The sequence below is a fragment of the Diabrotica virgifera genome, chromosome 8, assembly GCF_917563875.1.
Source record: "Diabrotica virgifera virgifera chromosome 8, PGI_DIABVI_V3a".
In the NCBI taxonomy this organism is placed as follows: domain Eukaryota; kingdom Metazoa; phylum Arthropoda; class Insecta; order Coleoptera; family Chrysomelidae; genus Diabrotica; species Diabrotica virgifera.
The window spans coordinates 141,589,720-141,603,792 of record NC_065450.1 but is presented as its reverse complement, the minus strand read 5'-3'; the positions used below and the strand labels follow the sequence as shown (position 1 = coordinate 141,603,792).

At 31.1% G+C, this 14,073-nt stretch overlaps 1 protein-coding gene across 1 annotated transcript in view; it reads left to right on the top strand.

The window, feature by feature from the left end:
- Positions 1–14,073, top strand: part of LOC126889810 (peptide transporter family 1-like) — a 121,220-nt gene that overhangs the window by 92,367 nt on the left and 14,780 nt on the right. Inside the window, exons 8-9 of the mRNA XM_050658469.1 lie at positions 4,072–4,261; positions 9,155–9,400. Coding sequence (XP_050514426.1) covers positions 4,072–4,261; positions 9,155–9,400 — 436 coding nt within the window. The remainder of the gene's footprint in view (positions 1–4,071; positions 4,262–9,154; positions 9,401–14,073) is intronic.

Here is a 14,073-nt window from a genome sequence, read left to right as displayed (position 1 = left end):
GAATAACACATGTCCATTTTCAATAAAATATCTTTAATAGTTTTCGATATATTGAAAAAAATCGATTTTCATTTTGTAACTTCAAAAGGCTATAACTTTTCTTATGAGCACATTTGTACTAAGGTAAGTTAAATTCAATCGAACTATTTTTGACCCTAGAATGTGTGGTATAATTTATGACCAATCTTTTCGGGACACCCTGTATAATCATAAGCTTCGATTCCAGCAATAAAATTGCTGGTAAATAACTTTTCCCAAAAATGGCCCATTCTCCGATAATCAGCCCAGACTAATGGTCCAAAACCTAAGATTTAACGATCAAATATCAATTTTTTTTAATATTATACGAGGTATGTCAAAAAGTTTAAATTTCACTCAAGAGTAAAGTAGCTTTATTTTTCGTAATATTGGAAATTGCTATTATGGAAAGTTGTTTGGAATTAAAAACTATATTCTAATATGCAATTACATCCTTCTAATTGAAAAAAATTTTTTTTGAGAAATTATGGATAACTATCATTATTTTTTCAGTTATTTCAATTCTGATAATTCTTTTATTATTAATTTTACGAAAAAAAGTGATTCTTAATAAAAAGTTCTGGATGGTCTAAAACTTAAAATACAACCATCTTATATCAAATTTTATCAATTTTATACGAGGTATTTCAAAAAATATAAATTTAGATCAAAAGTAAAGTACCTTTATAGTTCAAAATATTTCAATTAAAAGGATGTAATTACATAGTAAAACATAGTTTTTAATTCTAAATAACTTTTCATAATAACAATTTTCGATATTGTGAAAAATAAACGTGTTTTACTCTTGAGCGAAATTCATATTTATTGACATACCTCGTATAAAATTGATAAAATTTGACAAGATGGTTGTATTTTAGATTTTAGACCATGCAGAACTTTTTATTAAGAATCACTTTTTTTCGTAAATAATAAAAGAGTTATCTGAATTAAAATAACTGAAAATAATGTAGTTAGTTATCCATAATTAAAAAAAAATTCAATTAGAAGGATGTAATTGCATACTAGAATACAGTTTTTAATTCCAAACAACTTTTCATAATAGCAATTTTCAATATTGTGAAAAATAAAGCTACTTAATCCTTGAGTGAAATTCAAACTTTTTGACATACCTCGTATAATATTCAAAAAATTTGATATTTGATGGTTAAATCTTAGGTTTTGGACCATGCAGAGCTTTTTATAAAGAATAACTTTTTTTCGTAAAATTAATAATAAAAAAGTTTTCCATATGGATACAACTTACAGGGACACACTGTATATACCCAGACCAAATCCTGAAACTGGACAAAGAGAAATAGGGGAGTGCAATTAGAACGAAAACATGCATTGTTTCGGAAAAATTCAAACAAGCTTATATTTTTTTAATACTTTTTTTGTTAGTTTATATACATGTTAAAGTTAAAAGTTCTACTCGCAGATTTGGCCGCTAATTGTTAATTAATTGTTTAAACAATAACAATCGTTTTGTATAAATAATTTTAAAAATATCGTTGAATTCATCATTTTACTTTGATCAAATATGTTTCTATTTTGTTTTTGATTATGTTGAATCCGAATATGGCATTGCAATTTGAAAATTCTTATACAGAACCTCTTATACAGTATGTCTGCGTAGCTAGGAACCACACGGAAAACTTTTTTATTATCAATTTTACAAAAAAAAAGTTATTCTTCATAAAATGCTCTGGATAGTGAAAAATATAAAACTCAACCATCAGATCGCAAATTTTATCAATTTTGTACGAGTTATGTCAAAAATATGAATTTCGTTAAAGAGTAAAGTACCTTTATATTCCAGAATATCAAAAAATGCTATTATGAAAAGTTATTTGAAATTAAAAATCATGTTTTAATATACAATTACATCATTCTAATCGAAAAAAAAATTCAATTTTTTCTCAAATTACGGATACCCATCATCATTTTATTACAATTATGATAACTATTTTATTATCAATTTTACGAAAAAAAGTTATTCTTCATAAAATGCTTTATCTGGTCTAAAATCTAAGATGCAATCATCAGCTATCAAACTTTTACAATTTTATACGAGGTATGTATAAAGTATGATTTTTTCTTAAGAGTTAAGTGCCTTTATTATTCACAATATTTTAATTAGGAGGATATAATTGAACACTGAAACATATTTTTTATTTCCAAACAACTTATGTTAATAACAATTTTCGATATTGTGAAATATAAAGGTACTTTACTCTTGAGTGAAATTTATACTTTTTGACATTCCTCGTATAAAATTAATAAAATTTGATATTTGATGGTTGCATCATAGATTATATACGATGCAAAATATTTTATAAAGAATATCTTTTTTTCGTAAACTGATAATAAAAAAGTTATCAATAGGTTCCAAGTTACGCAGACATACTGTATAAGAGCTAAAAAATTTTTTTTGTTGAACATTTATTATTGTTGAAGCATATTATTAAATGTATTTTAGGTAAGTTTTACAGAAAAAAGTATTGATCACTTTGTATAAACATTTTTTAGCTGGTAGTTTTCGGTTTTTGTATTACATTTTTGTTATCTTTCTTAATTTTCTCAAAAAGAAATAGTTTATTTCATTTCTAAAGTAAAATAATTTAGTGCATTTTAAAGACTGCATTCTAAGCTTTAAAAAATCACTTATAAAACTGTAATAAATCTGTTCAAACTTGAGTAATACCGTCATAAAGTGGTGGTAATTCTGTAAAACTAAGAAATTTTCAAAAAATTACATTTTTTGAGACGTCGTATCATTTGAATTAAATTTTTGAGATTTTTTTTAATAAATCATCATTAGGTAAGATGTTTGAAAGGTAAGAAGAAAAATTGTATTAGTTACACATTTTTAAATCATTTTTAAACAAAATTCATGTAAGTCTCACTTTCCGCCCACACCGTACTTATCCCCATACATTTTATTTCTTTTTATTATAACCATAAGATAGCTTAATTGCTCTTTTTTCATGACCAATTTGTAAAATTTCAGTTGATCCACTAGTTAAAGAATTACATTAAAATAACTCAAGCATGCACTTCGGCGTACGCTAGTTTACAGTGCGCCAATGTTTGTGAGAAGGGTGACTTTAGCGTTATAAATAAAAAATTATAGAAGCTACAGATTTAATTTTAGAAAAATGTTTATATAAGGTTTTTTTCTAAAATTTTCTGAATTTTTCAATGGTCAAGTCAGTTTTTTTCTAAAGTTTATATTTTCGGAGTTTTAAAAAAACATCTAATTTCGTAGTTCATTTGTTTAATAAAAAATGAAGCACCCACTTCTCGAGTAGAACTTTTTGATATGTTGTTTATTAAACATTTCTTAATGAAATTACAGAAAGTTCTATCTTGTTTGAGTTTTTCCGAAGTGAAAATCTATATGCACTCCCCTAAAACAAAGTGCGGGAATTACTAGAAGAGCAAAACTAGCATGGTTAAGAACCGCAAAATACCCCAATACTTGATGAGCAAAGTGTTCAACCAGTTCATCTTTCCTATCATAACATATGGATGTCAAACCTGGACCCTAACCAAGACAAATATGAATAAACTGGCCACAACAGAAAGAGCAGTGTTAGATAAAAAAAGGTAAATTGACTGGGTAAGTTAAAAAATATATTCGAGGACATAACAACAAAAATTGTCAAACTTAAATGAAGCTTCGCAGGTTATACTGCTAGACAGAAAGGCCAACGTTGGAACTCAACAATACCACATTGAAGACCTTACTAATGTAAACGACCAAGAGGAAGACCACAGATAAGATGGGTTGACGACTTAAATAAAATTTATTATTAAAAATTAATTAACACTAAGAATAGCCGGAACAAACTGGAAATATATTGCTCGGGATAGAGACCGATGGAAGGAAATGGGAGAGGCCTATGTACAAACATGGACGATAAAAGGGTGAGAAGAAGAAGAAGAATCTGGTTTATGTAAGTAAATTGTGTGACTAATATAATTTACTGATAAAAATAATATAGCTTCATATTCTTATATAAAAATGATTTTGTCTGTTTTTGTTTTTAGAACTCTATCTTATACCAAAATGGATGTTAAATTCACCTTAACCAAAAAGAAATCAATTAATATAAATGCAGGAAACTCATCCGCAAGAGAATTTTTTAGTCCTGGTCGTTGGACAGTAGAGGCAAGAGGAAAAAAAGTGGGAAAAATAAACTTGGAACTTGGTGGAATATATACTTTATTGATTAATGAGGTAAGTAAAAATAATTAAAAATAAAATATATATATATATATATATATATATATATATATATATATATATATATATACATATATATATATATATATATATATATATATATATATATATATATATATATATATATATATATTAATGTGATATTCAAAGATCGGTGTGCTCAAAGCAATTGATTAGATAATTAATTAATTAATTAAATTTAATTTTAATGATGCACTTATGATTTAATCACACTATTTAATGCTCTAATCTCAGGGTTTTATATTCTCGTGCTTCAATATCTCCTTTGCTTTACATATGATAAATAAGGTCAAAGACTAACGGAATAAAACACATATATGGTACAAAAACATCTATTGAAATAAATTCACCCTCAAAATATCCTCTAAAAATAATATCTCCTATTCTGATTATTGAAATACTCCTACCACTATCTAAAGTACTTATTGAAATTTGCGTTATGAATAATTCTACAAAAAAAAAATAAAACTGTCTCTCGGATGATGAGTTGTCCAAATTCTTGTCTCTGGTCGCCTACAATTTACTCTTAGCAGCCCCCTATGTAGTCAGCAATCTCGCAACAAACTATTGCAAGCCTATTGTCATCAATGACCCCCTACAGATGCACGTATCTTTCAAAAAACAATGCTAGCCTTTTCTCCTCTCAATAAACTGAATCTATTTCTCGTTCCGGCATGCAACGGTGACTCTTGGAATATAAGTAGAACAATATAACTTACAATGCTTTACGTAATGAGCCTCCGTCAGGACACTTATTTCAACAAACTCACAGCTATTCATTTATCTGCCTTACTACTTCAGGAGACTCTCAGAGATCACCACTATTCGACTTGACGATCATTTAACAACTATCGTCTAGAATCACATTCGTTTAAAGGCCAGCACTAAACAGTAACGTTGAAAAAATTATTCTACCGTAAAATTAAATTATGTAAAAAATTATGAAAGTCCACTGACAACCATTCCAAAGAATTAAATTCCAAATTGTCAATGTCAGATTCAACACCAACTTTTCCTACCATTAGAAATTTCCTAAAACTAATTACATGCCAATCGGTTTTTTAAGGAGATTACATTCATTTAAATTTCTAAATACAATTGTTCCCTAACCCGGTCTCATTGTCCAAACACATAACCACTTCCTTATCATACTAACTGTACAAAGAAAATACTTAATCCCTATTTAAATTTTGTTTACCTACGGCCATCCAAAGATAATTGACTTTCATTTCTTCGAAATGAATTTTGGTATATTTTTATTATATGTTTTAACTTTTCTAAAATATTAAGATCGAAACCATATTAATTCAAATTTTACATATCTTAACAATATATATAAAACACACCCTGACCAAACTACCTGACTATTGGGGCTGACAACGTTGTAATTAGGCTGAAGCAACGAAGCCTTACGAAGCACTAAAAAGCAGAAATATTGTGCAGTAAAATGAATCGTCATGCAACTGTTTGCATTCTATTCAAGAGAGTGTTATTAACTATGTAAATGGGAAATAAGCCACAATTAAATTGAAAAAATAATGTTATTAACGTTTCGACGCCCAAATCGGCTGTTGTTGTCAAAATACAAAATACTACTAAATTAAACAAAAATGTTGTTGCTTAGTAAAAATTCTTCTAATAATTTATTTAATCTGACTCATTTATATCGGCAATTCAGATATATATTATACATTTTAAAGTAAAAGTCTTTAAAATTATATTGCCAATATTTATGAGTTGCGTTCCTGGGACGACTTTACTGAAAGATAGTTCATTCGATTACATGAAATCAACCCCAACCCAAGAATATCCGTCACAAAATTATCGTAGCATGTGATCTGTCTTTAAAAAGACAACCAAATGCAACGGTGACAGTAAAATTCTCGCGTTAGAGATTTCATAGTAAATCACGAGGGAAAACCAGGAAAAACCTCATGATACTACCCCGACATCGTAAGTATTTGGTCTTACATTTAGTTTACTTTCAAAACTAATACCAAATTCTGATTTTAATATATATGTTGTTTAAATTATAAATAATATTAATAATACATAGTTATAAGTATGTAATACTAAAATATAAAATATGTACTAACTCGATATGTTATTGACTTACTAATCGTGGTATTTTCTTTCTATTGACTTCTTCTTTCAGTATGGGTAACCACATCCTACTGCATTCTACGACACAATTGGTTTCATTTAGCATAATTAGAGCCGCTTCTTTGATTTTTCTCTTTTTACTATCTGTTTCTTTTAGGACTATACTTGAATCTCTCCACTGAACTCTATGTTCATTATCCCATGCGTGTTGACATATTTGAGATCTATCAAATTCTCTATTTTTAGGCGAAGTAGTTTTCAATCCTAATAGTAAATTATTAATATTGAAAATATTAAAAATATTACTAAAAGATTTTTAAATTGAAAACTTATTGGTACACTTTCCTGGTGACACCTCCAAGACTTCTACAATTTGCAAGTCAAATGGATGCTGCAGTGAAGACTTAACTTCAGTTGCAATGGGTGGGAAAACCTCTCGACGCGAATCAGTTAAAATATGGAGAACAGTGCCTACGTTCTTTCCGATGAAGGCTCCAATAAGAGCCGAAAATCGCGATTCAAGGGACTGGACTGCACTCCGTATTCTAATTGAAAAGTAAGATTGTTTTGCCTTCGCATTGCAACTGAATAAAAATGGTATACATTTTTATTCTCTATTTTTAATATAAGACTGATGTTCACTCATTTTAACGTTTAATGGTCTTGATGTTTCACCTAAATAAAATTGTTCGCATTCACAAGGTATTTTATAAATGCAATTCTTTGTTCTTTCGTGTTCATTGTTAGGTTTAGTTTTAGATAGAATAGATCTCAATGTGTTTGTTGTTTTGAATGTTGTTGAAATGTTGAATTTATTTCCTATTGTTTTAAGTTTCTGGGATAGTCCTTTTATATGGTATTGATATTTTCCTCGTATTATTTCTTGTGAATGTTGTAGAATCCAGTTCTAAACTTGATATTCTGTTGGGTTGGGGTTGATTTCATGTAATCGAATGAACTATCTTTCAGTAAAGTCGTCCCAGGAATCAACTCATAATATAATTTTAATGTCTTCTACTTTAAAATGTATAATATATGTCTGAATTGCTGCTATAAATGAGTCAGATTAAATAAATTATTAGAAGAATTTTTTTCTAAGCAACATTTTTGTTTAATCTAGTAGTATTTTGTATTTTGACAACGACACCCGATTTGGGCGTCGAAACGTTAATAAAATTATTTTTTCAATTTAATTGTGGCTCATTTCCCATTTAAATAGTTAGTTATAAAAATGCCACAAGGAAATAGCTTCAGAACAACATTAAGAGAGTGTTAGGCAATTTTGTGAATTAAATTGATCTCCGGCAAAAAATTTTGTGCATAAGAAAATGGATTTTCAAAGTGAATCTCGAAGAGATGGAAAATGAAAAATTTAGAACTCAGGAAATATTGACGGAAATGCGTTAAATTTTTATATTTGGGGGTTTTGGAGGTCAGTGAACACAAATTGCATGACGGCGATGGTCTCCGAGGTACCTAGTGCCCAGGGTGGAGCTCGTCGCCTGGGAAGATCGAATAATTCGCGAGACGATCGAATAATTCGCAAAATAAAGATTGGATCAAAAAACTAAAAAATACGCGTTCCATATTTTTCAAAAATCTATCGAATGACACTAAAGACGACCCTGGAGGTGGGGTGGGGGTAACTTTAAAATCTTAAATGGAAACCCCATTTGTTATTGCAGATTTGGATTGCTTACTTAAAAACAAATTTTATTTGAGACATTTTTTCGAATTGTGGATAGATGGCGCTATAATTGAAAAAAACGATTTATCGTGATACCATAGGTAACTTATATTATCCATATCTTCGAGATGCACTTTAAAGATGCATTTTCTCATGCACAAAAATCTTTGCCGGAGATCAATTTAGTTCATAAAATTGCCTGACACTCTCTCGAATCGAATGCAAAAAGTTGCATGACGATTCATCTTACTGCACAAAATTCCTAGGTTTAATGCTTCGTTGCCTCGTCAGTACTTAGAGTATATGATACTATTCATAGATGGTACTAGTTGCATCTTTGGTAGTTACATATTTTAATAATTACACCGAAGAGATGAAAATATTTTCAGTTCAGTTCAGTGGTTCTACACAGGTGCTCCGATGAGGCTAAGTTAAAGCCGAAATACATATAAGCACATAGTAGTGGCCTTGTTCTGTAATCAAATCTGGGGTCTAGGACGTTTCATCGCCGCCAGTTCATCGCCGCCGTTTCGATGCCGCCAGTTCATCGCCGGCCGATTCATCGCCAGTTTGTTAATCGCTAACTGATATAATTCCGAATTTTTGACAGTTACATTTATTATTTATTTTTAGTATTAATTAGGAATTCTAGGAAATGCGAGATATGACCATTCCCGTTGCCATACATTAATCTTTTAATAGACTTTTAAACTTTTATAATATAAAATATAATTTAACACTAAAAATTTAATACTATTTAATATCAAATTTAGGGGAAGTAGAAATAGAACAGTAAATTAATATAATAGTATTTTTTATCTTTTTATTTGTCATAAGCTTTGAACTGAATTTAACGTCGTGTCGTGTCATCTCCCATAATACAAAATCAACTGACTAACTGGCGATGAAACGGTCGGCGATGAAACGGATGGCGATGAAATGGACTGGCGATGAACCGGCGGCATCGAAACGGCGGCGATGAACCGGCGGCGATGAAACGTCCCATTCCGACAAATCTGAATCATCTTTACTATCAATTTAATATTGTTTACTCATCTATAATTGTTTTCTTTCAGATAGTAATGAAAATGGATTATGTGGTAGTGACAAAACCCAATTCGGTTCATATAGCTTGGTTGCTTCCGCAATATATTATTATAACTGCCGCAGAAGTTATGTTTGTCATCACAGGATTAGAGTTTTCGTACTCTCAAGCCCCGACCTCAATGAAGGCTTTATTGCAAGCTAGCTTTTTATTAACCACTGCATTTGGTAACTTGATTATTGTTATTATATCATCCATGGAGATTTTCGAGAAAAAGGTAGATTATAGTATTAAAACAATAATTTTGGTATACTTTATGTTTTTATATTTATTGACCAAAGTTATGTAAACATATCCCACAGCATGTCAATATACAGTGTGTCTTAACGAAATTTTTCATGCAAAATTCTGCCCCCAAATGCAACCCCCTACTGAACCGCATCCACCCCCAATTTTTTTTAAATAGCAAGTGTAGTCGAGTGGCACATCATTATAAAGGTATTTTTTTTCTCTACACGACTCTCTATTTTTTTTTAATTTGCGGAAACAGTTTAAAGACAATTTTGGATTTAACTAATTTATAATAAATATGTTAAGTCCAAGATTATCTTCAAACTTATTAAGTAAATTAAAAAAACGATGGACGGAAGGGCCGCCCGATAACTTTATCGTACCGATCTATTATCGTTATCGTAGTAGATGCTGGCATTCTATAAAAATAACAAAGTTACTCGTTATTTTGATATTTTAGAAACACCTTGTATACTTGAAAATATTTTATGGTTCTACGCATTATTAATTCCTGCATTTGAGAAAATGTTCGATGCCATATTTCGGGGACACACTATAGATGTATACATTATTGCATAAATCAATAGAATATTATAGTCATACTTTCATTTCAAATTAGTTAATTTTTCTGAGAAATTAATAGTTTACAATATTTGCATTTCATTCTATTTCTCTTACGCCAGTCAATGCGCGAGATTAGGAACAAGATATTACCTCCGAATTCTATCCTACTGCATGGATTTTAATGAAATTTTGGGAGTAGCCCAATCTCCTAATTCAATGTCTATCCTATATACTATGGCGCTTTTATCATGGGGGCGGTTCCCACCACTTCTCGGGGATGGAACATTTTTATTTTCGAATTACATGGAGAAAAAGGAAGATTTTTAAGAAAATTTAAAAATGCATTCTATAATTTGATCACTTTTTTTACAAAAACCATTCATTTTAAACCCGTTCAACTTTTTGAAAGTGGAACTAACACTATATTAAAAGGTATTGCAGAAGAAAAACAATGCATTTAAATTCTGGTGGATGGTGGGGTTAAATGTATGTACTTCTCATTTTTCCTTAAAGTACATTAGTCATTAGTCATATATTTTTTTGCACCATATCTCGCTTAGTTTGAATGTAACCGACATTTAACGGTGCTCGTTTTAAAGGCATTTTCAAACACTACAAAAGGCGTTGGTAGCATTATACACCTAAAACCTACCGTTCCTCTGTTATTTCAAGTTGAATACACCAATTTGAGCATACACCAAAAAACAAACTCTTTTCACCTACCATATTTCTTTTTGTATTATAAATAGAACATTTACGAAGGAACGAATCTCTTTGTTATTTATAATCTAAAAAATGTTTTATATAGTGTTTTTAGTTCGATGCATAGTTTTTAAGGTATTCACAAAAAACCGTTCGAAAAGGTGTCATTTTTCAATGAAAATGGCCAATTTTCAACTACGCATAACTCAAAAAGTATTGAGTTCTCAAAAAAAAAGTATAGACCAGTTTTTGCTTAGAAATAGGTTCTCCAGCCACTTCCTTGCTTATTTTGACCAACAAATTTTCCACCCCCCATAAAGGGGTGCGAACCGCCCCAAGATAAAAAGCGCCATAGTACCTATATAGTGTAGATTTTGTTTCTTGAGCTATTCCCTACTTACTGTGAAAATATCAAGTACATCGATGTAGTAAGATAGAATTCGGAGCCAAATACCCTCATTGACTGCCCTATAATAATGCTCTGCTATGATCGCCTGAGAGAGACACACACAAGATTATAGCAAAATTTCTATTTACTGTAACTTTTCGAGTTTTTGAGCTACAGCAACGAGTTTTATGTCATTGGAGAGGTAATTTTGCGTTCTTTCAAAATTTCTTAAAAATATATAGGATCTATCTTAAAAAATTAAGATTTTTTTTCATTTCCGGTTCAACGGGAAGCCATATTTTGGGTAAAATTTTTCGTGATCATAGATAATAAAGTACCATATATGTCTGCAAAATTTCAAATTTTAGTTTTTATTACAAAGGAAGTTACGGGCACTCGAATATTTTTTTATAAAAAATTCATAACTCCCCGCCTATGGGGAGTTAAGAAATCTGACTAATGTCATTCAATTTACCGATAGGATATCGAAAATATATCAAAAAATAAACAAATTCCTTGGAGCCATTCTTGAGAAAATCTAGTTCAAAATTATGTCAAATTTTGACCCCTTAAATATCGGCAACCCATAACTTTTTCTGAAAAACGATAATATTCTTCTTATAGCCAGCCCCATCTTTAGGCTATATAACGACTTTTTCAAATTAAACTTATCTTAAACAAGTTTTTAGATAGATAGGGAAATGTGTCGGGTGGGCGGTCGGTTATGTTGGCCGCTATTTTGAATTTGGAAATGTCAAATTCCGTATTTCTATTTACCTGTCGATGAGCTAACTTTGAGTTAAATTTCATTCGTTTCGGTCAAAATTTGCAAAAATGGGCCCTAAATAACCCCCTATCTCGGCCCCCCTTTGAGTGATTTTTTAAAAGCTTAGTTTCTCGACAAAATTCTCTTAAACTTACTCATACCGAATTTCATCGAAATCGGTCCGGTAGTTTTTGCTGGGCGGTGGCGACTTACGTACCCCAAGAAGCAATTGGACGTAATATTACGACGTCTTAACGTTGGATTAAATGCCCCAACGTTAATACGCGACGTTGCGACGACGCGGACGGTCAGAAAACCGCTATTTGCACCTAAGTGGGGAATAGAAATACGGGTTGCCTCGACGTCCCCCTCTCGACTTCTCAGCTCGAGATATTTTATCGTCAAATTACGTTAGTTTTTAGGACTTTGGTCTTGTAAAGTAATAGTATAAAATTCTCTACCACAGAAGTACGGCCGACACACTTCATTTTTACCAAATAGGTTAATAATCTTGGAGGATATTAAATCATCAGACACTAAGATGCATGACGGCCTGTTGATACTTATTTAAGTAGGTTCCTACTCTATTCAGAATATAACCTAAGTGACTTGTATAATTATTTTATTAATCTTCTGCCTCATTGCATAATGCGGTGGTCGAAAATTCACAAATGCAAGGAAGTGTACTGTTAAACTAGGTATAAAAATTGCTAAAAACTGAAAGCGCCTCATAAATTTACAGGTTAAATCGAACAAAACGGTAAAAATAGAAATAACCATCGTAATTAAAAAAACATATTATTATGTCTAGACCCATACAAAATTATCCTTGATTTATATATAAACAAAATTCGTTAATTAAAATCAAATATTCGTTAAAATCTAGCAAAAAAATTGCCAAACATTATGTTTCAAAAAATGGCTGAACCATGGCGATCTTTCATTAATATCGGATTTGACTCGCGACCTAAATTGCACTACATTTTAATTGATTTGGACAAGGACACCCCCTGCCGACCTTTAGTATAACCTATTTTTACCTTGCACACCTCGAATTTACCTATTGGTATACCTAATACGTCCTAAAGTAAGCGCAAAAAACCTGGTCTTGACGACAGACTCCCGACGACCGGTCGTCGTCGTGAACACGCCTTAATCTGGTGGTAATATACTGTTTATAGAAAAACTAGAAAAACCAAGTGTAAAAAAGTAAGGTTATGTTATGCAATGTAATATCTGTCATATTATAGTCATATAAGTCAAGATGAGTCAAGTCAGATAGGCCCTAATCAGCAAATTTTTACGTCGTTTTGTAGATGGAAACTAAACAACCAATTGTCGAAAATTTACTTTACGACGTTGGATAGTCGTCGACGTTTTTTAGTAAATTACAGGTATCTTATAAAAAAACTTTGACGTCAGGTTAACGTATACAACTTTACTTAAGTACTACGTTGTTTTTACCTACGTTGTATTGTCGTATTCACCTTCCCGCAAGTACACGCAGCAATCTACCATATACCTACTGAGAAAACATCCGACGTGTCCTGAACGTTGGGTTCGATACTAATAAATACTCTGTAATCCCCGACGTTGAGCAGTCGTTAAATGTCTTCCAGTAAATTACATTGTAGTATAGAGGTTATACCCGACGTCAGCTTAACGTTAAACCTTAACCTAATAATTAACGTTGGTATTCTCAACGTTGGATTGTCGTTGTCGTCTTCCCGAAAAATACGTCTACCATACTCGATAAAACACCAACGTCCTCTGAACGTTGGCATCTATCCTAAAAAATACGTTGTAATTTCCGACGTTGAGTAGTCGTTGATGTATGCCACTTAATTGCACTTATACTACAGATAGGTTAAGACCGACGTCAGCTTAACGTCAAACCTTATCCTAATAATTGACGTCGTTATTCCCGATGTCGGTTGGTCATCAGAATATATTACTTATTAGCAGCAACTTTGGTCCATAGGAAAAACAGACGTTGTCCTTGGTTAAGGCTTATTTTGAACCAATTTTGTCCTTAAATTTAACGTCCCATTAGGACAAAATTGGTTGCAGGTCGTAAAATTGCTACTTGGGACGTACATACATACGTACGTACATACGTACACTTCGCGTCATATAAAACTGGTACACTTTTTTTCCCAATGTAAACCTGTGTTCAGAGTGACAATTATTGTTCGTGAATCACTTCGTTGTTGTAATCACAGATAACGGAATTGCACTA